The sequence below is a fragment of the Lagopus muta genome, chromosome 2, assembly GCF_023343835.1.
Source record: "Lagopus muta isolate bLagMut1 chromosome 2, bLagMut1 primary, whole genome shotgun sequence".
Taxonomy (NCBI): domain Eukaryota; kingdom Metazoa; phylum Chordata; class Aves; order Galliformes; family Phasianidae; genus Lagopus; species Lagopus muta.
Window position 1 is genome coordinate 23,952,848 of NC_064434.1, and position 19,247 is coordinate 23,972,094.

General features: G+C 37.0%; 1 protein-coding gene across 38 annotated transcripts in view; it reads right to left on the reverse strand.

Annotated features, from left to right (window-relative positions):
* The window catches only part of DST (dystonin), a 293,719-nt gene that overhangs the window by 78,666 nt on the left and 195,806 nt on the right, over positions 1-19,247 (reverse strand). For 20 of the 38 annotated variants that reach the window (XM_048936436.1, XM_048936431.1, XM_048936423.1 and 17 more), the window contains 12 exons: positions 17,579-18,124; positions 16,060-16,236; positions 13,077-13,200; positions 11,485-11,693; positions 10,905-11,222; positions 10,557-10,723; positions 8,728-8,884; positions 7,578-7,704; positions 5,274-5,339; positions 4,040-4,275; positions 2,265-2,394; positions 701-900 (listed from right to left, as the gene is read on the reverse strand). In XM_048936436.1, coding sequence (XP_048792393.1) covers positions 701-900; positions 2,265-2,394; positions 4,040-4,275; positions 5,274-5,339; positions 7,578-7,704; positions 8,728-8,884; positions 10,557-10,723; positions 10,905-11,222; positions 11,485-11,693; positions 13,077-13,200; positions 16,060-16,236; positions 17,579-18,124 — 2,457 coding nt within the window. The remainder of the gene's footprint in view (positions 1-700; positions 901-2,264; positions 2,395-4,039; positions 4,276-5,273; positions 5,340-7,577; positions 7,705-8,727; positions 8,885-10,556; positions 10,724-10,904; positions 11,223-11,484; positions 11,694-13,076; positions 13,201-16,059; positions 16,237-17,578; positions 18,125-19,247) is intronic. The other 18 variants (XM_048936442.1, XM_048936449.1, XM_048936448.1 and 15 more) reach the window with 1 other exon arrangement.

Below are 19,247 nucleotides of genomic sequence, written 5' to 3' on the forward strand. Positions count from 1 at the left end.
ATCAATATGGATATACCAACTTGAATATTGTTTTTTTAAAAAATAAGAATGTCATTTCTCACCACATTCAAAATCAACTGGCAGCAATATAAATATTTGAAATTAAAATTTATAGTTGCTGCAACTAATTCAATGCTTGTTTATTTTTTTCTGTGGTTTGCTGTTTCTGTAAACGAACTACTCTACTTTATATTTTTCTTCTATTTTTCACACTTGTGGTTCCATATCTACTCACAATACTACATTTCAGTTGTTTCTTTTTACTCTTTTTTTTATTAGCTACTGGTGCAGTCAAGAGAACAAAATTTCAAAAAGCCAGCTCTACATCGCAGACTGCATTTGAGGACCGACCACAAAATATTACATACACACACAAATTAATAAAACTTCCCAGGAATGCTTTCATTAGACAACAGAGAAATCACAGGATGGTTAAAAAAGAAAATACATCTGAGGATCAGTAACTTCTCAAAGGTAAGTCCTGACTATTTTTTCCTGTAGCTGTTCTGATCTTTCTTCAGTCTCCCAGCAATTTTTTCTTGTAGTCACTGTAGTCAGGTATGAATCAAGCTGATACTTACTGATAAGCAAATGTAAAAAAAGAAACAAACAAAACACAAGAACCCACACCCCACAAACAAACAAACAAAAACACAGAATAAACTGAAATCACTGATGCGTGTTGGCTATCCTTACTCACCTGAACCTGTTGCTTTTGTGTATTCAGCATATTGGGGTCAATTGATAGTGGTCCCAGCACACTGACCATTAGCTCCTTTTCTACAAGCCAGTGCTTTAACTGAGCTTCTGCCGTCTGGAACTGGGTCAGGTAATTTGAAGACTCTTCCAGTTTTTGTTGTCTCTCAGATGTAACTTGATTGAGCTCTTTCCACTTGGAGTCTAACAATATAATGTTGACATATTGCATGCATGTTTTAGCAGATGGGCTGCCAGACAGCAGACTATATACAAAACATAAACAGAGCTCTCTAATAAGGCTTCTTGCTGATTAACTCCAGATGCCTTATTGCAGTGATGCAGCAAATTCATCTTCTAGCAGTCAGAACCATATACATTTGGATAAAGGTCTGCAGTTCAACACTGCCACATGGCAGCATTTTTAGAACAATGAATATAGAGCATGCAGTAAAATTAGATGACAGTTATTACTAGATGAAATACCACCAAATTTAGCCTTTGATTTGAAAAGACATAAAAACCAAAAGGCTGTACTCTCACCTACAACTTAGGTACCTGATCTAGGTTGATTATCCTTCCTTTTTAGTGATATAAAGAAAAAGATACCTTTCCAAGGCTGAGCATAAAACTTAATTTAGGCTTCTGCTCTAAACTGCCTTCTGAAAGAGCACATCTCTTTCAAATAGCTGCACTGGGAGCCTGTGGAGAATAACTGCTTAATTTAGACTTCCAAACCAGGTACCTATGACAGGCAATGAGGATACTTCTTTGTAGATATTTCAAGAGCAGAGTGTGAACTTAAGTTTACCTAGGTCAAACTGTGAGCTCTTCCACTTGTAGCAAGTGGCTTCCAGAGCAGCCATTGAGTCTCATGCCTTGGAACTTCTCACCTCACTTTATGATATTGCCAGTGCTTGCTGATTCAGCTTTGATGTTTTGCTAAAAGTGTCTCTGAACTGTGTGTGTGTTATTTTCATTTTCTTGTGCCATTTCACTGTCTGTGATCCTTGTTCATTCTGTATTAGTTTCCTTTCAAAAGCTCATGACAATTACACACTGATTTATCTCAAAATCTATTGTACACACATGATCATTTCCCTTTTTTTTTTTTTTTTTAATGGCAAAATTTATGAAGTCAGCTTTAGAAAATGGCAAAAAAACCCCAAAAATAACAAAAAGCCAAAAAATCGCTACTAGGTGCATGGGAACAAAAGCATGCAGAACATTTTCAACAACTCGAAGTGTTTTTAAATGAAAACTGCTGTGATTTCTTTTGTTAGTACCACACTTTGTAACTGGGCCATAGACTGCCTGAAAAAGATAAATCCCTATAGGACATGGATTCGAGGTGTACCTTGCTTAGCTATATTTCACCTATATAAATTCAAAGATGGCCAATTTCAGTGGAGTTATTCCAAATCTATCCTCTTGAAATGGGAGTTACTTCCATAGAAGGCATAGGAGGGAGTAAGATAATAAAAGAACTAATTATTGCTACAACATAAAAAGACTAGTAAGAAAATGACTTCCAAATGAGTCTGTGTTCTATGAATTTACTCAAGTACCTATTTTATCCAACACTTGTCTCCACTTAGGTGCTTCAGGAGAGTTGGGGTTCTTCTCCAATAGCTCCGTCACTTTGTCCTTCAGTTCCTGCACTTTATTCTCACTTTGCTTTAATTCAGTTTCAAATAGCTGCAAAATCAAGCAGTAAAAAAAAAGAGATTAAAGATGAACTGAAAGTTATTTTTGAAGTCCATGATACTGAGATACCAAGCATGAAAATAAACCACAGATGTCTAGTGCTTATATACTGCTTTTCTGCTATGAGTGTAGAAATCCTTTCTAATGGCACACATTGGCTGTTCATGTTCTTTGGAATAAATGACCTGATCTATATAGATTATGTTAATACTATTACTGTTTAGTTTGAATGAGTGACAGAATTAGAAGAATTCAAACAGATAAGACCCATTAGGTCTCATCATATACATGGTTAAAATCTGCTCTTGCAGAGAATGCCAACTGACTAATGCATGGTAAAGTTCAAAGCAGAAACACTCCAACGAGGCATCCATACAGAGCAGCTCACTGAAAGTTCTGCTGTCACAGATCTACTGCTAGAACAGCATTAAGAGAGCACCATAGTTTAAGAGCAAACCTAGCAGTAGGACTGAGATGTCCCAGCAGTTCCTTAAGAACACTTCATGCAGTTCTTACAGATGGAAGTGAATGCCTGGCGAAGGTCACTTATATGAACATAGAACTGCTAGACTTAGCACTGTGGAGTTGCATTTTAGCTATCCCTAAAAAATCCCATTCAAAAACACTGAACAAATCTGTGCTTAATTTAGAACTCTAAGGAAAAGGTCCAATTGCATCAAAAGGATGTCTCTTGCTGAATCACTCAGTTTTCCAATTGACTATGAATACTCTTCTATTACCACAGTGGAGTAAGATGGTCTTGTTAGCCTTGAATAGTCTTTATTACAAATAAAGGAGCAATGGTTTTTCTACTTACAGTATGAGTTTTAGGGCTGAAATGTTGCCAAGTTTGAGGAACATCAAACTCAAGGAAAATCAGTAGCAATTCAGGTTCATTTTTGAGGGTGGACAAGCAAGTATAAAAAAATATACCTCAGCTTCATCAAATTCTGTCCTTATTTACCCACAATTACAGACAAGGAAAGAAGTTTTCCCTTCAACAGCTACCTATTACATTTCACTTTATAGACAAACGTTTACATATAGAAATACCGTCTTTCACTGCTATAAGCACATATTTCTAATGCTCAAACTGGTCAGAAGCTTCCAGCTGATTTAGTGGTTTTCTCATATCAGTTAAAAGGGGAGGAGGAGATTTTTGTGCAGCTGTATGATTTAGCATGCATGGCTTGGTTGCTGAAGAGAAATGCTGCCTTGGAACAGACCTAGGCCTCTGCAGCTGCAGAATCCAGGAGATCTGTGGAGTGTCAGGGAACCAGCAGCTGCAGAAACAGCTTTTGGACAGATAGACACGTAATCTTATCCACAATCCAGTAAACATATCTAAATCACTACAGATATCAAAAGAGTACATTGCATAATCAATATACTCTTACCTATCTAAATTGAACATCACAATTATTATTTTTTAAGAACAAAATTCCTTCTCTTTGACCCAGCATTTCTTTTACTCCACTGACAAAGTCTGCCAGATTTTCTCAAAGCTTGACTGGCATGTTTACTGGGATCATTAAAATGCTCTCCGCAACATTAAATTATGCTGAGATATGAACTGTTCAAATGGAATTGCCCCAATAATTGCAATAAAGAATATTTTTTAAAGACACATAAGTACCTTATGTTGCTCAACTTGGGCTTTAACAGCTTCACTGTCAGTTGGAGCAGCTTCCCAATCTGATGCAGTTTTATCCATTTTTTGTAACCACTGCATCACTGAAGTTGATTCTTCTTGAATGTTTTGCATTTTTGAAAGCATACTTTCTAGTTCTGAAATCTTCTTCTTCAAAGAAACTCCCAAATCTTCGTAACTATGATTTACATCAGACATGGCTTGTTGAACACTTGTCAGTTCTGTAAGAGGAGAGATGAACAAAGACTATAGTAGAGACCACATGTACTTCAGACAGTACTTAGAATTCAAGAATTTCTAAACAGTACTCTGCTTTACACCAGCTAATAGTCCCTCAAGGCAAAAGCTTCTGAACATGTTAGGATTAGTTCTTCACTCTAAACGTTCTAACAGTGCATCTGAATGACCTAATATACATTTCTGTTTGTAAGAGCTTTTCTTTTCACAGGAGTCATTACTCTAACACAGGCGGGTAGACAAGTATCTTACACTCTTCCTACCTGTTGTTATTTTGGTATTTCAAGCAACTATTCTCAATTCTTCAACAGAAAGTTAAACATACTGGACTGCATTACAGATACCAGTATGACAGCCTAACATCACTACAGTCGTATCCTGCTCATAGGCAAGCAGTGTTATAAAGGTGTGTTATCACTGAGACAGCTTTAGGAGACAGACTGTGTTCAAAGCAGACTGTAGTTTAGAAAAACCAACATTGCAGATGTGGGACATGGTACATAAGTTCCTTTGTTTCTGAACAGCAGCTGGGCACACACAGTGATACAAGCATATGAAAAATGAGTGTATTTGTATACGTACATGTATGTATGTGTTCATGTCATGTATGTGTTCATGTCATGTATGTTAACTGGTGTTAAAAAGTTTCATCTCACTACAGAGTAATAATTTTTTCAAAAGCTATATGTTATATTAAAATAGTTATCACTCTACATTCTTATGTAAGTTCATATTGATTCAGAAAACAAAGATGTGATCTTTTTTCAAAGGGAATACTGAAGGCAGCTCTTTTTAAAATTAATTTTAGTACCATCTTAGTAGTCAATATAATTCCCGTATGCAAAGATGATATTAAATTTGTCTAGTAAAGCCTGCTGCAACACTCTGCATGCACCATTTTCAAAATATTTACATGTTGAACAGTAGTCCACAAACACACTTCTTTGTCACATCCTGGAATTTTTACTTAGTGATTACTCACCTTTGTTTTTCAGAAAATCCTGAGTTCCTGGAGCTCCTCCTTCACCATTCAACACTGTGCCACCTACTGATCAAGAGGGACTAAGTCATATCCTTATCTGGCCCTTTTCCCACCAAAAGTCCAGCATTACATTTCCTCTTCAGAACAACGATATATAGTCCTTGTAATATCTGAAGAAACACCTGCACGCTAATCTTGCAATAAATATTTTATTTAGCTTTATATTTCTTAAGGCTGTTTTTTTGTTTTGACCTGCTTCAGCCCACCATAAATGGTATCATATATTCACAGCACATGCACAGTGTACAGGTGTGTACATGCATGCACATGTAAGTATATGCATACATATGATGTATGAGCAGTCTCACAGCTTACAATACTGTGAATATCATGGACAAAGGTCTTTACCCTAGCATTGAGGCCTACTTATACCCATATGGTTAACGTCAGTTTCTCCTCCCAAAAAGGAATCTGTTCCCCACTACTTACAGATTTTTTCCCAACCATGTTCATGCTCTGGTGAGTGGCACTGTCTCACACTGAAACTGTAAGGAAACCACTGAACGCTAAGCAGCAAAGAAGACTGAAGTGGTCACTGCAGAAACCATAACCAAAGACACAGCTGATTTAACTCCTTTACCCACTTTCAGCAGTACTGTACCACTGCACAAAACACTCAGGATGTCAACATAACAAATGCCTATCTCATCAGGAGCTTCAACATGTTCCATGCTGTTCCAGGGAAGGTGATTTGGAAACCTTATTGTTAATGTGAAGTCCTGTCACTCTCACTAATTGAACAGCATTTCAAAGTCTCTGGATCCAGGACTGCGTAACCTTTGAGAAATGCTGTCAGACCACAGAACTGGAAGACAAAGTCACTGCGTAAAGAGCAGCCAGGGAACAACTTCCTGCTCTCCCACACCTATGTATTCTCAGATGGGCAGTTAACACGGAAAGATTAATGGTTGCCTTGAAGAAGGCTGTGGATCCATCCCACAATACAGCCTGGACAGTGAGGATCACATTAGTGGCAGCCAGAGGATAGCAAGAGAAAATAAACAGGTAAGAAAAGTCACAGCCCCTAGCTAGAGCCTTGTAAATCTTCATGCTCTACTAGCTGGACTCTGGTATTTGCAACTGTGATTAAATGATACACAGTACATCTCTTGTCTAGGTGGGCAAACATTTTCATCTGGATGATTATACCTGCTCCTATATGCTATTTTTCTATCTGTATGTATAGAGGCAGAGAGAGAGGAGCAGAGGAAAAAGCCTAAATATCCTATGTATGATTCCAAAACGTTCTTTGAAGATTTTTATTCCAAATTCAAACAAGGATGAAACCAGCAGTAGCTACTACAAAGAAATACAAAACAGAAAGTGCTCTCTCTTGCCAAATAGGTATCAACTGGCAGTCCCTGTCCTCCCAGTCTCCTTTGCAAATGACCAATGAAGGCTAATGTATTTGAATTGACAAGGTCTGGAAATAAATTAAAGAAGTGACTGAAAACATGGTTATGGTCATTGAAATGCCTTAGATTCCACATGCTTTAGCTTATGGCTTGAATTGGCAGACTTGCTAGATTTTGTAAAACAGATTAATGTACAGTACAGAAATTTCATGGAAATAGATTTGCTATTTTTAAAACATCTTTACAAGTAAATAGGAGTTGGTAAAAAAATCCATACTGGAAGCCATTTTGGTCTAGGAATTCCTCACTCTGGAATAAAGAATTGATTCCTTTTCACACTGTTGTTTCAACTAATTTATAAACTAACATTAATTATGCTGTCATACTGGGATAGCACCACCCTTCTAACAAAAACTCCATGATTGTGCAAACAATTGTGTGCTTGCTTGATGTCACATGGACTAGCTATGAAAAATGTATCCCTGCGAGCAAAAACGTACAGGTATGTTATTGTTTACAAAGGTAAGGTTTATATTTGTCCTACTTGCAGATTTGGAGATATGTAAACACCAATCAGATTAAGTCAGTTTCTCATAATCAAAAATTTCCTAGGATCAAGACTTGTCAGTCATTTACATCAAAATGCTTTTACTCTATTTTGGCAATGTAAAGCAATCAGAATGTGTACAAAATTATTACAACAGTTAGATTTAGCTGAAATGAGAATCACAGCAAACAGTGGTCAGAACAGACATGGCTGACTGATTTCTTCTAAGCCATAATATTCAGAAACTTAGCCAAAGGGTGCAGTCGTTCTTTTTTTTTTTTTTTCTTAAGGGATTAAAAAACTCCATAAATGTTAGGCTTACCTGGTTATATGAGTGCATACCTGATTTTGCAACTGCTCTCAGTTTTGCAGGAGAAGTCACAGCACTAATCAGATTACATAACAGAGTTCCTCTGCTGTTCATTTTCTGCAGCTCAGTTGCTTTTAATGTCCACTCATCTTTTAAATTCTGTTCAAGAAAAATAAACAGTTGCTCATTACAAAACTGAATTCAGACAAAGTGCTTAGTGCTGAGAAAAGAAATGTTAGTTGGGAATATCCTGTAGCACTGTATTGGGTTTATCTGGCAAGCCTTGGGTAATATGAGGGCTTTAGGGGAAGCCGCTGGTAGAACAGGCCAGGCATTGCCCCATGTTGGACACAGCCAGTTACAGCCAGCTCCAAGATGTCCCAGACTGAGCCTAATCAGTTTCTGTTATATTTAAGAACAGGGGAACAAAAATGTGCTGCAGCTTTGAGAGGACAGAGTAAGAAAAAAATGTGTGAACCAGACCTGCTGGCACAAAACCCATGGTGTAACATGTTATTCACACTGTGGTGCTTGGAGGACCTTCTGCCACTACAGGTGTGTGGTCGCTAAAAGACCATGGAGAGTCTACACAGGAGCTGGCTCCTGACAGGAAGTACTGTAACTCATGGAAATTGGAACCTACTCTGGAGTACAGGAAGAGAGTAAGAAAGAAGAAATGACAAAGAGTTACTAACAACCCTCTCTCTCCATTCTCACTGCACCACTTGGGGCAGAGAAGAGTGAAAAGCAAGAAGTGATAGAATGAAGTTGAGCTTAGGAAATAAGGAGTTATACAGAGGGACACTGTTCTCATTTTGTTTTTCTATCTCACCTTCCTACACTGTTCTAAACTGGCAATCAATCTTCCACAATTACAGATTTTGTTGCCAACGACAGTAACTGGTGAGTGATCCCCCTTCCTTACCCTGACCTGTGACCCATTGTATTTTCTCCCCCTGTCCTGCAGAGGACAGGGAATGAGTGCATCTGGGTGGGGACTTGGCAGCCAGCTAAGATCAGCCCACCACAAGTACACCCAAACATGCAAAGGAAATGTTAATGTAAATGCAGACTGCAAGTCCAATTACTGTGACTGCTTATAACTTCTGTCTGTTCTTTTGTTCCTAACAGATGCCCTCTTTCCTTTGACTGTATTTTTCTTGTCATATTACAGTGTCATACCAATGTATCTTCCAAAGGCTTCTTTAACTCTTCCGTATTCAGGGAGGGCTGTGCAGCAGGTATTCGTTCTGTCGTCTCTTTTATCCATTTCTTTAAAGATTCTACAAGTAGCTCAAAGGTATCAATTTCTTTCTGACAAGATGATACATCCTCTTCTCTAGACAATTAAAGACAACAAAAGAAATTGAGCACTGAATGACAGCATTCCTTCCGATAATTAAATCAACAGATATTGCTAAATCTGATATTGCTATTCCTGTACTTAATGATAACCTCAAAACTAGCTGCAAGGAGTACAGAGACAGATCTGTGAGTTTTCTGCCAGAAGAGAACACATCCATCTTTGTGATATTTGACAGAATTACAGAATCACAGGGGCTGGAAGGGGCCTCTGGAGATTATTTCGTCCAATCCCCTGCTAAAGCAGGTTCCTTACAGTAGGTTACACCAGAAAGCATCCAGATGGGTTTTGAATATTTCCAGAGAAGGAGACTCCACAACCTGTATGGGCAACCTGTTCCAGTGCGTTGTCAACCTCAAAGTAAAGATTTTCCTCATGTTTTTATGGTTTTTTCCTTATGTTTTTATGGAACTTTCTGTGTTCCAGTTTGTGCCCACTGACCCTTGTTATGTCATTAGGCACCATTAAAATGAGCCCAACCCCATTCACCCATTAGATATTTACAAGCATTGACAAGTTAGAGCTATTGTGTATTGTATTGTGGAGAGACAACCTCTTGTCACAGCACTTGTGATTTACTCATCTTCTACCTGAACATGACTTGATCCTGAAGCAATATGTCAGTAGTGCTGGTGAACTAATCATACCCAGTAGCGTGCAAAAAGAAAGCAAAAAATCGTACTTCAATCGTACATCAGATCAATCCTGATCAGATAAACCCTGACACAAGGCACTGACTCACAAGAACAAGCAGCAAAATAAACACACAGATGACTGTGTAAGTGATAAAAGCAAAACAAGCATTGAAAAAGATACTGGTGGGAGTTGTGAGTAAAAATTCGTAACACAAGGAAACTCATAACACAATTCATATCACTAGCACACAGCATTTTGATACCTTAGTAAAATAACAAGACATCTAAGAAATGTCTTCACTGCATCATTTTGGATTTTGAAGAAAGATCTCCAAGTATTTTCATAAATCAGGACCTATTTAATAGCTTCTACATGCACTCTTTCCCTCTTGGTGTCTAGGGAGGATGTCTAAAGCTAGCGTTGTCACTATGATCAGGAAAGGAATTTTTCATACTTTAATGAAGTTTTAATACTTCAGTTTGCATCCCAAATGATCTGAATGAAGATTTCAACTGCCTTGGAAGCAAGCCTGGTTTAGAGATTATAGTTTTGACAGAATCTGAAATTTTTTAGACCAAAAAATCAATAATTTTACAAATATTATTAGAATGTGGAAAATCCAGTTTTGCTATACAGGTAAATGGATGCTATAGTAATTTCCTCAGTTTTTCTTTGCAGCCTGATTCCAAACAGTATATGAAATTAATTTGCACAAAGAAGAATTTTTATTCTATCAGAGAAGGAGAAAAGTAAAACAGCTTCCTTAGTACTTACAGGACTCACAACACATTCATGAAATTTGGAAAAAGCTACTTGTCCGTAATTTACACAGCCTGAGACAGATGAAGTAGCTACTGAAGTATTTCTATACTGAATTGCTCTTTTTTTTTTTTTTTTAAATGAAAAATCCTCCGAAATCTCTTGAATTGCACACAAAAGGATAGTGGTCACTGTCAATAACAACATTTATTAGCCTAAAAGGTGGAAACATTTCAATAACTGTTTGACTTACTTTTCCTTTACAGTCTCCTCTATCTCTCTGAATTTTTTTGACAAAGCGTTTACTTTTTCTAGTACCAATGCTTTATCCCCAGGAAGAGCGTGTAGAGACAGTTCTTCAAGAAGGTTCTGCAAAACTTCCAGGTCTTTCTTATGTTTTGCTAATTCTATACTAGCCTCCTGCAAAACACAAATATATTCTTCATGTTAGATTATGCAATCAGTTGTCCAAAATTAAATTTGTTACTTTAGCCAAGCAATTGAAGCTATGAAACAAGCATGTCTTATTTATTGTTCTATCACTTAAAGGAGCAAGACTAGATAGATATGCACACAGTATACAAATGGAATGGCACAGTACCTGCATGTACTGAGACACTTCACTAACATCCTTTCTTGGTGCCTCAGTCTCACTGAGAGCCTGGTTTTTCTCATCTAGGAATGACTGGAGTTTCTCTGACAGATCTTCAAATAATTCCACTTTAGTCTTCAACTCCTCCATTTTCATAAGTTTTTCTTTATGCTTCTTACTTGCTGCAGAAAAACGTCCAGCAAGTTCACTCATTTTGGCTTGCAGTGAGGATGCAGTGGATGGATCTGCTGTTTCCATGAACTTCTTCACTTTGTCATTCATAGTGTTTATACTGCTTTGACGACCAGCAATGTCTTGTTCTAGCATCTGAAACAAGTAAAAAACTGCTCTGTATTGCTTACAGATAAATTTTAAAAGTAGAACTGGTTCACCATATGAAGCAACAAATTAGTTCAGCTGAACCAACAGCATAGATCTGTTTCAGTTACAAATATTTTTATGTATAGTTTCAGTTAATGCAACAGTATTTTTCACTAGGTATTTTGAATCCATTAAGGATGACAATGTAATATTTTGATTATTTCTTGAAATCTTAATACAAAAATTTCTTTCAAAGTACGCTACTTACAATGCTTTTACTAATGATATCTTGAATAGCAGCAGAATTCAAAGGCACTTGATCTTGTTCTTCAAGGCTCTTTTCAACACCTTCCATCCAATCCAGCATTTCATCCAAGCCATCCTGCACACTTAGGGATCGAGTCAATGTTATTTGGAGCTTCTCATTCCTTTCATTCACAGACTTGGATAAATTGTCATATCTCTCTACAATATCATCTGATAAAGAGAAAATACATTTCAAATGTTTCTGTTAGCCAAACTAAACTTTTAACTCATTTTATTAGTTCTCACAGGTAAATGTGAGTCAAAAGTTACCTGTATCAGAAGCAAGTAAAACCACTAGCTGTATTCAGTAGAAATGCATGAGGAAAGACCAGAATCAAGTACAGCCAAGAAGCTCAGTGCACAAGTAAAAAGAAGGAGCAGCTCACATCTATGCTCCCAAATTTTTGGAACCTGGTTCCCACGTGTCACACAATTCAGCCAAGACACCACGCAGCTCCAGCTTATGACAGCTGACAGTTCCCAAGAAATAAAACAGCAAGTAAAACTCTACAGCTATGTCTCCTACTTTATTGCTGGAGCTAAACAGGTTTTCTTAAATGGTCCACAATCACGGAGCCCATCCAAACCGCAGCCTGTGGGAGACCCCAAGGAGGATCAGGTAGATGTTTCCTGAAGGAACTGAGACCTATGGACTGTCCACACTGGAGCAGGTCTCCCCTGAAGGACTGTGGCCTATAGAGAGGCTCCAGGCTGGAACAGGAGAAAACTGGGAGGACAACAGACCAGCAGAGTGGAACAGTTACTGGCTGACCACAGCCTCCATTTCTTACTCCCCTTCACTGCTTGGTGAGGGGGTAGTGGAATTGGGAATGAAGGAGTTAAAGTGAGCCAAGGAAGAAGGCAGGTGGCAGAAAGGTGCTTTACTTTTTTTGAATTTGTTTTTCAGCATCTGAATCTATTATCCAGTTAGCAATAAATTGAAGTTGTCTGTTTTGCCTGTGACAGTAATTAGTAAGTGATCTCCCTGTCTTCATCTCAGCCCATGAGCTTTTCCTCACAGTCCTTCTCATCCTGTTGAGGAGGGAGAGTGACTAAGTGACTGCGCAGGACATCACGCAACTAACCAAGGTCAGCCCACCACATAAAGATACTTGAAATGTGAAGGAAGTTTGGCTAAGCAAATTTGAAGTAATTGTTTGGAAATATTTTCCTTGAACATGAATATACCCCTACCCAGTGGAGCACTCATGTTCCTCAGCAAAATACTAAGTGCTTGACTTGGTAATCTTAAACATAGGAATTAAGCACAATCTTTCTCTCCGAAAAAAATAAAATAAAATAAAATAAAATAAAATAAAATAAAATAAAATAAAATAAAATAAAATAAAATAAAATAAAATAAAATGATGCATTTTAAGTGAAAAGCAGAGGAAACAGAGCAACAATGAAGTTATGGTGTTGCAACAGCTTACAGTTCAACAAAAAATGTACTTGAGCAGTGACACAGATGTGGAAACTGCATTTTCTTTCTTCTAGTGCCTGCAGGTAGACATAAGTGATATAAATAAGCATTAAGAAAAATAAGCATTTTACCCAGCGTTTTCTGAATCTCCTCTTTGTCTGATGCCAACTCTTTCCTTGAATCCAAAAGCACTTCAGCAGCTTTTTTAAGTTTTTCTACAGCAATTTGGTGATTAGACACTTGTCCTTGAAGAACCTGCAAAATTCCATAATTGTTAATTACACTGTTGAATATAGCTAAAAGTTACACATGCAAGGCTTGAGATATGCCATACAGTCTAAACGTGTCCTGAGAATAAACTAACATAATGTGTGACTTCTCTATAATGAAAATATTAACCTTGGTCTTCTGGACCATGTTTTAGTTTATTTGCCATCATTTTTATCTTCTGTTCCACAATACTCAAATGATTTTCTTGTATTTTGCATTTTGAAGATACATCTTCTGATTACTTGAAAACACTGCACTAACTCAAATGATATCCAAAAGAAAAATAAACGTATTTTTCAACTCAGCATGTGAACAAGGAGAAAAACATTGTCAGCAGTAGTAATCACCCACCCAACATCAGTTATACTGACAAAGGATCAGGCTGATAAAACAAAGTCATCATCTTCACAGTTTTAAAGCCTCCTGGAGCCAGAAACACTCAGTTTCAACTAGATTTTCTCTCTAACAAAAGAACATAAGTTTAGAGGATACCTGACTTAGAGGCTTGGTTCAGTCAGCAGAGAAACTGAAAGAACTTCTGAAAGTGGCTTTTACTCTTCAGTGTATAAATGTACTTCAGCGTAAATAGCCTCTGCACTATTTCAGGACCCTGTGTTAGTGTATGTGATAAATCTTTGTCTTGAATCACTTGAATATTGTAGAAGCTCAAAATGAAGCGACCTCTCATTTTTTTCTGACACATGCTATCACTACAAACATACAATTCAATCCCATCTGCCATGCCAGGACAATCACAGAATCACAGAATCACCCGGGTTGGAAGGGACCCCAAGGATCATGTAGTTCCAACCCCCCTGCCTAGCAGGGCCACCAAACATACACATTCAGATCAGGTTGCCCAGGACCCCGTCCAGCCTGGCCTTAAACACGTCCAAGGACGGGGCATCCACAACCTCCCTGGGCAGCCCGTTCCAGGGCCTAACCACTCTCCTAGTAAAGAACTTCCCCCTAACATCCAACCTAAATCTTCCTTCCTTCAACTTAAAACCATTTCCCCTATGACTGATATGACAATGAAGTCATATCAGTGAATTCAGCATCAATATACACAGCAAAACATACCCCACTCATAGAATAAAATTGACATAAAGAAGAGGAATTTTCCTTACGCTTGAGAAATATATGTACTTGTAAATAAATAAATAAATAAATAAAATACCAACAAAAAACAAGACATACCAGAAAACCTGGTATGCTGATGGAAAGCAAGCAAGTTTACACCACAGTCACTGAAGATTATTTTGAAGAACAGCTAATCCCCATAAAAAGATTAGACTCCACCATACTGCCAAGGCCTGTGTGTAGCTGGATTATCTGCTGCGTGTGTTGGCTGGAAGGGACAGCTTTAACTTGCAACACCTGACTTCTGTAGAAATACTCTGTTTTGCTTTCATTAATTGGCTTTCTTTCTTCAGTCTGCTTTTTTTTTCTCTTGCTTTCAATCTTTTGACACTTTGTACCCTCTCCATTCTTCCCTACTTATATTCCTGGAGTGCTCTTTTGTGTGGCAGGTAATCCAGCAGGCTTTTCACAAAAGAAACCCAATACTCATGCCTTTTGTATTGCTTGCATGAAAATTGGCATTATAAGGGATATAATTCCTCCTGGCATAAGGGACAAAAGTTTAAATGGAGCTTCAAATTGTAATTGGCATTATTTCTACTTTTCTAGCGCTTGGTAGCACAAATGAACCTCGACTGTTTCAATGTTAAAAGTCCAAAATTAACACTTTCATTTGTGGTTTTCTGAAGTCTTACATAATCACTACGATTTGTCTCCTCTGATGTATCACATATATCAAAGAGTTGGGCAATTCCAGTTTGAAAGATTTGAAGGTTTGAAAGATTCTGTGTAGTCAATGTACTGCTTTTCAGACTCTTCTAAACAAAATGGTGAAAGCATCCGCCTTCCAAGAGGCACTGACTATTGTTTATCAGCAGCAAACATACCAGACCTGCACAGACCTTCCATGTAACACATGTAAAACAGAGATGAAATGTCTGAATAATAGCTTTGCTTACTGAGAAATGAAAAACGAATTTGCATTTGAATTACGGTACAGATAATTGAACGTGTGTATGAAAATGTAAAAGTCAGTCTAAAAATGACAGACGGTACATAACTTTACACAAGCCATCACATTCTTTGGTTCCTAAAGCCTCCTCTAAACCTACAGTGCCTAACTAGTGTTTTAACTTCATGAGCTCCATCACCATCCTGTCTTGCCAATGCCAGGATTTACATAAAGTTGTGAGTTAGCCTTCCAGTGGGAAAAAAAACAAAACAAAACAAAACAGTTTTTGTGTGCATTGCGAATTATGTTATATCCATTCTTAATGGGAGATGTAGCACTGGGTATAACTGGAGGAGGCAAACAGATCACATACTGCTGATCTGGTGTGATCCCTCACTGGGGATAATGATGCAAAACAGAAATGTGAATAGAAAAAAAGGTCAGAGACAACAAATGGCCTTTGTTCATCAGGAACTCAGTCACAAGCCCTATCCTCACAGCAAACTGGAATTGCTAAATCATTCATTAGTTCAAAAACTTAACAGATTTTTACCTCTTGTTTGCTAAGTGTTGAAAATACATCTAGCTTTCATCACTGCTAGTGGTATTTTGGTCTCCCATTTTATTTTCACTCTAGTTCTATTCAGATAACATTCTAGACAGATTGAGAACTATAAACATTGCCTGTAGACTTGCAAGACAAGAATTTGGCCTGCAGCCACTTGGATTATATTAGATAATCCATTTTTTTCTGACAAAAAGCAGTTCCTTTTAGGACAGAAGTGGTTCTGTTTTTTAAAGCTTTTCACCTTGGTTTCTTCCAGTTGTCTTTGGAGATTTTTGGGATCCACAGCAATTGGCTCAGATAGTTGTTTGTTCACAGCTACTTCAGAGGCCTGGAGACCTGACAGAAGTCCAGATGAAGCATCTTCATAATGCTGGTATTTATCTGCCAAGTCTTTAAGGTTATTTCCAAGGATGCTACACTAAAAGAGTAGAAAACAAACATGGAAATATCCAGGCGTTAAACTCTGCGTTGTATTTCATAACAATCTCAAAATAATATTCTCACATCCTGAAATACTGCATGTTTTTTTCCTGCCATTATTCCACTCACTAACTGATCTCTAAACTAAGCTAAGACAGCTGGGCAGGCTGGACAGTTCCCTCTAGTTCGTGCTTCTCAAGAGTGATTTCGGATCAATGCACCAAAAACAGCAAACTGTACTCTAACCCACTGTACTAGAATAGGGTAAGCTGCAGGAAAACTTGATCCTCCAAATTAAAGATTGTTTATCAGCATTGTGACACCAAAAATATATTCAGAAAAAGGCATAAATTTCACTAGAATTGGTAGCGTATGTTCATTAAAATACAGAGAACAGCTTTTTGTTTTCATAATATCTGCCTTGTAAATCCAAAATGATACAGCTCCTCCTATAAGTCCTATATTTTAGTATGCTCCTAAAATATACTTGGTGAAACATCACATAAAAAGGCCAGTGGAACTATTTCAGTCTTTTCACACTTAAAATCTGACCATATCAAGTCATAATATTTATAAACAGCTATTTTAAATAATATTTAAAAAGTTATTTTAAATATTTCTATTTTGAACCTAAGGTACATTGTATTTCAATACTTACATTTGGTACTTGATCACCATCTGCTGGGCAAATATGTAACTCACTCACATAAGCAATTAAAGAACAGCTTTTAGATTCAAGATGCAAGCATATAAACTCACACATATATACATATATTAGATATAAAAAATATATTTGTAAAAACAATCTACAACTTGAAAGATTTCACAAAACTTGGAAGGTCTCACTTTCAAATTCCGAGCTTCAAGTTCTTGATTTACTAAGACAAATCTATTTTGTGTTGATTTTGTTCTGCATATTTATTGTCAAATACTTAAGGCACCTCTTTAACGTCTATGCTAAATGTGTATATGTGAAGGAAAGAATTTGGCAAGTCAACCCAAGTGAGATCACAAATAAAGTTATTGAGATAGGTCTTTTACATGGATAATAGTAAGTTCCTAAAAAGAAAATTCACAATTATATCTTTAAATTCACACTCAAACTAAAAACAAGGAAGAAAACTTCAACCACTCAGAGCATTAGACTAAAGCAGATCTTTTGGAAAAGCCTCTTGTGGATATGTTTTTCCAGAGGAATTTTGTTAATTCCAGAGGAATTCTTAGTTAAGAAGCAAAGAATTTAAAATTTCCCACAGTAATTTGTTTCATTAATTAACCCCTCTTTATACAAGTTGCCAAAATCACTGTAGTCTTTCCTACTCTGCGTAAATAAAACTTACCTTAGTGTAGAGAGATTTAAAGCGATCTGAAGCGCTATCCAGTTTATTTTGCACTTCAGCATAAGTAGCCGAAGTATCAATACCATCTTTGTCAACCTTGACACCATCTCTTTTGCTACATGACCTTGCAGCATCCAAAACTCTTTGTCCAGAAATTGTAATATACCGTAAATCACCCTTGTGAGATATAACGTCTTCTGAAAAACTCTTCTGCCTTTTCAATTTGACCATAATACCACTGAAGTCAGAAGCACCAGCCTCCAAGTTGTCAAGCTCCTGTTCTGCCTGCTGCAGCCAGGTTTCAAATTCACTGTAGTCTCTATCAAATTTCTCAAGTTCTTCCCTCAGAGAATGAGTCATCTTCATCCTCCGTTCTGATTCAGCTAAAGCAGTCTCATATTGAGCCTTCAGCTCTTTCATGTTCCGCTGCATCTTCTCTTTTTCTTCAGGAGAAAGGTAGTGTCCTTGCTTCTCGAGTAGTGCCTGAGCAGACTGAGTTGCTATTATGACAGCCTGCTGCTGTGAAATAATTTTCTCATGTTGAGCCTGCAAGAAAAAGTTGAAAGAATACATGACCAGTCCTTTGTCAACTGATTTCATTACACAAGAACCGTCCTGAAATCTCTGCTGAATCTTGTTTAGAAATGATGAGTAAAAAGAAGTCCATCAAAACGAAAAGTAGCTTTTCTAATTTTCCTGCTATTTATTTTAAAACATTTTTTGAGTAATTTGAGAGAACACTTGACTGCTGGTCACAAGATTTCTCTGCAGCTTCAAAATTTGAAGAGACAGCCAGTGGTAATTTTAGCCAAACACACAGTCCATACTCCATATATACTCTGTTCAGTATTCAGATGTCACTGGAACTAGGAAATATGAGGATATATGCTCAATAATTTATTTATTGTTTTATACTTGGGATGACATGCTTAATGTAATCAACATTTTCCTTGTTCTCTGTCACAAAATAGAATTCACTAAATAACATACCCAAAGGTAGGCAACTTTTTTTAAATCAGAAGTGTTCCACTTCACTTAAAATATTCTGATTCTTATAAAATATACACTGATTTATAAAGTATATTAAAGTATATTATATAAGGTATATAAAGTATTTATATAAGTATAAATAAGTGTATAAAATATACACTGATTCTTATCAAATATACTTGATCATAAAACAGAGCCTTTTGACATTAAAGATCAAGAAACATTCTGTGCATGTAAATTGTTTCAAAAACATCTAAAATAACATGACATAGGAACTACTCCTATGCTAAATAAAATCCACATTTCACATTGATTCTTCCAAAAAATTTTGTCTTAAAGGTTCTCAATTCCTACGTAAAATAATTATGTACAATGGACTGGTATGACTCTCCCCTATTCTATACTGGATAAAAACCCAGTAGGCATTGGGCACAGGAGCAAACAAACAAACAAACAAACAAAAAATAAAATCATTCTGAAAAAGAAAAAATGTTATTGAAAAAAAAAACAAACAGGAAAGAAAGTTCAAACTGGTACCAGCAATCAGCAGTATCAGTTTATCTACACATCCACCAAACCACACAAAAGTTCTTGGTTGCTAAAATGTAAATCAATAAAGGCCATAAAATGCCTCCGATTAATTTATCTGGAAAACCTGTTTTTAAAATGCTGCACTGTG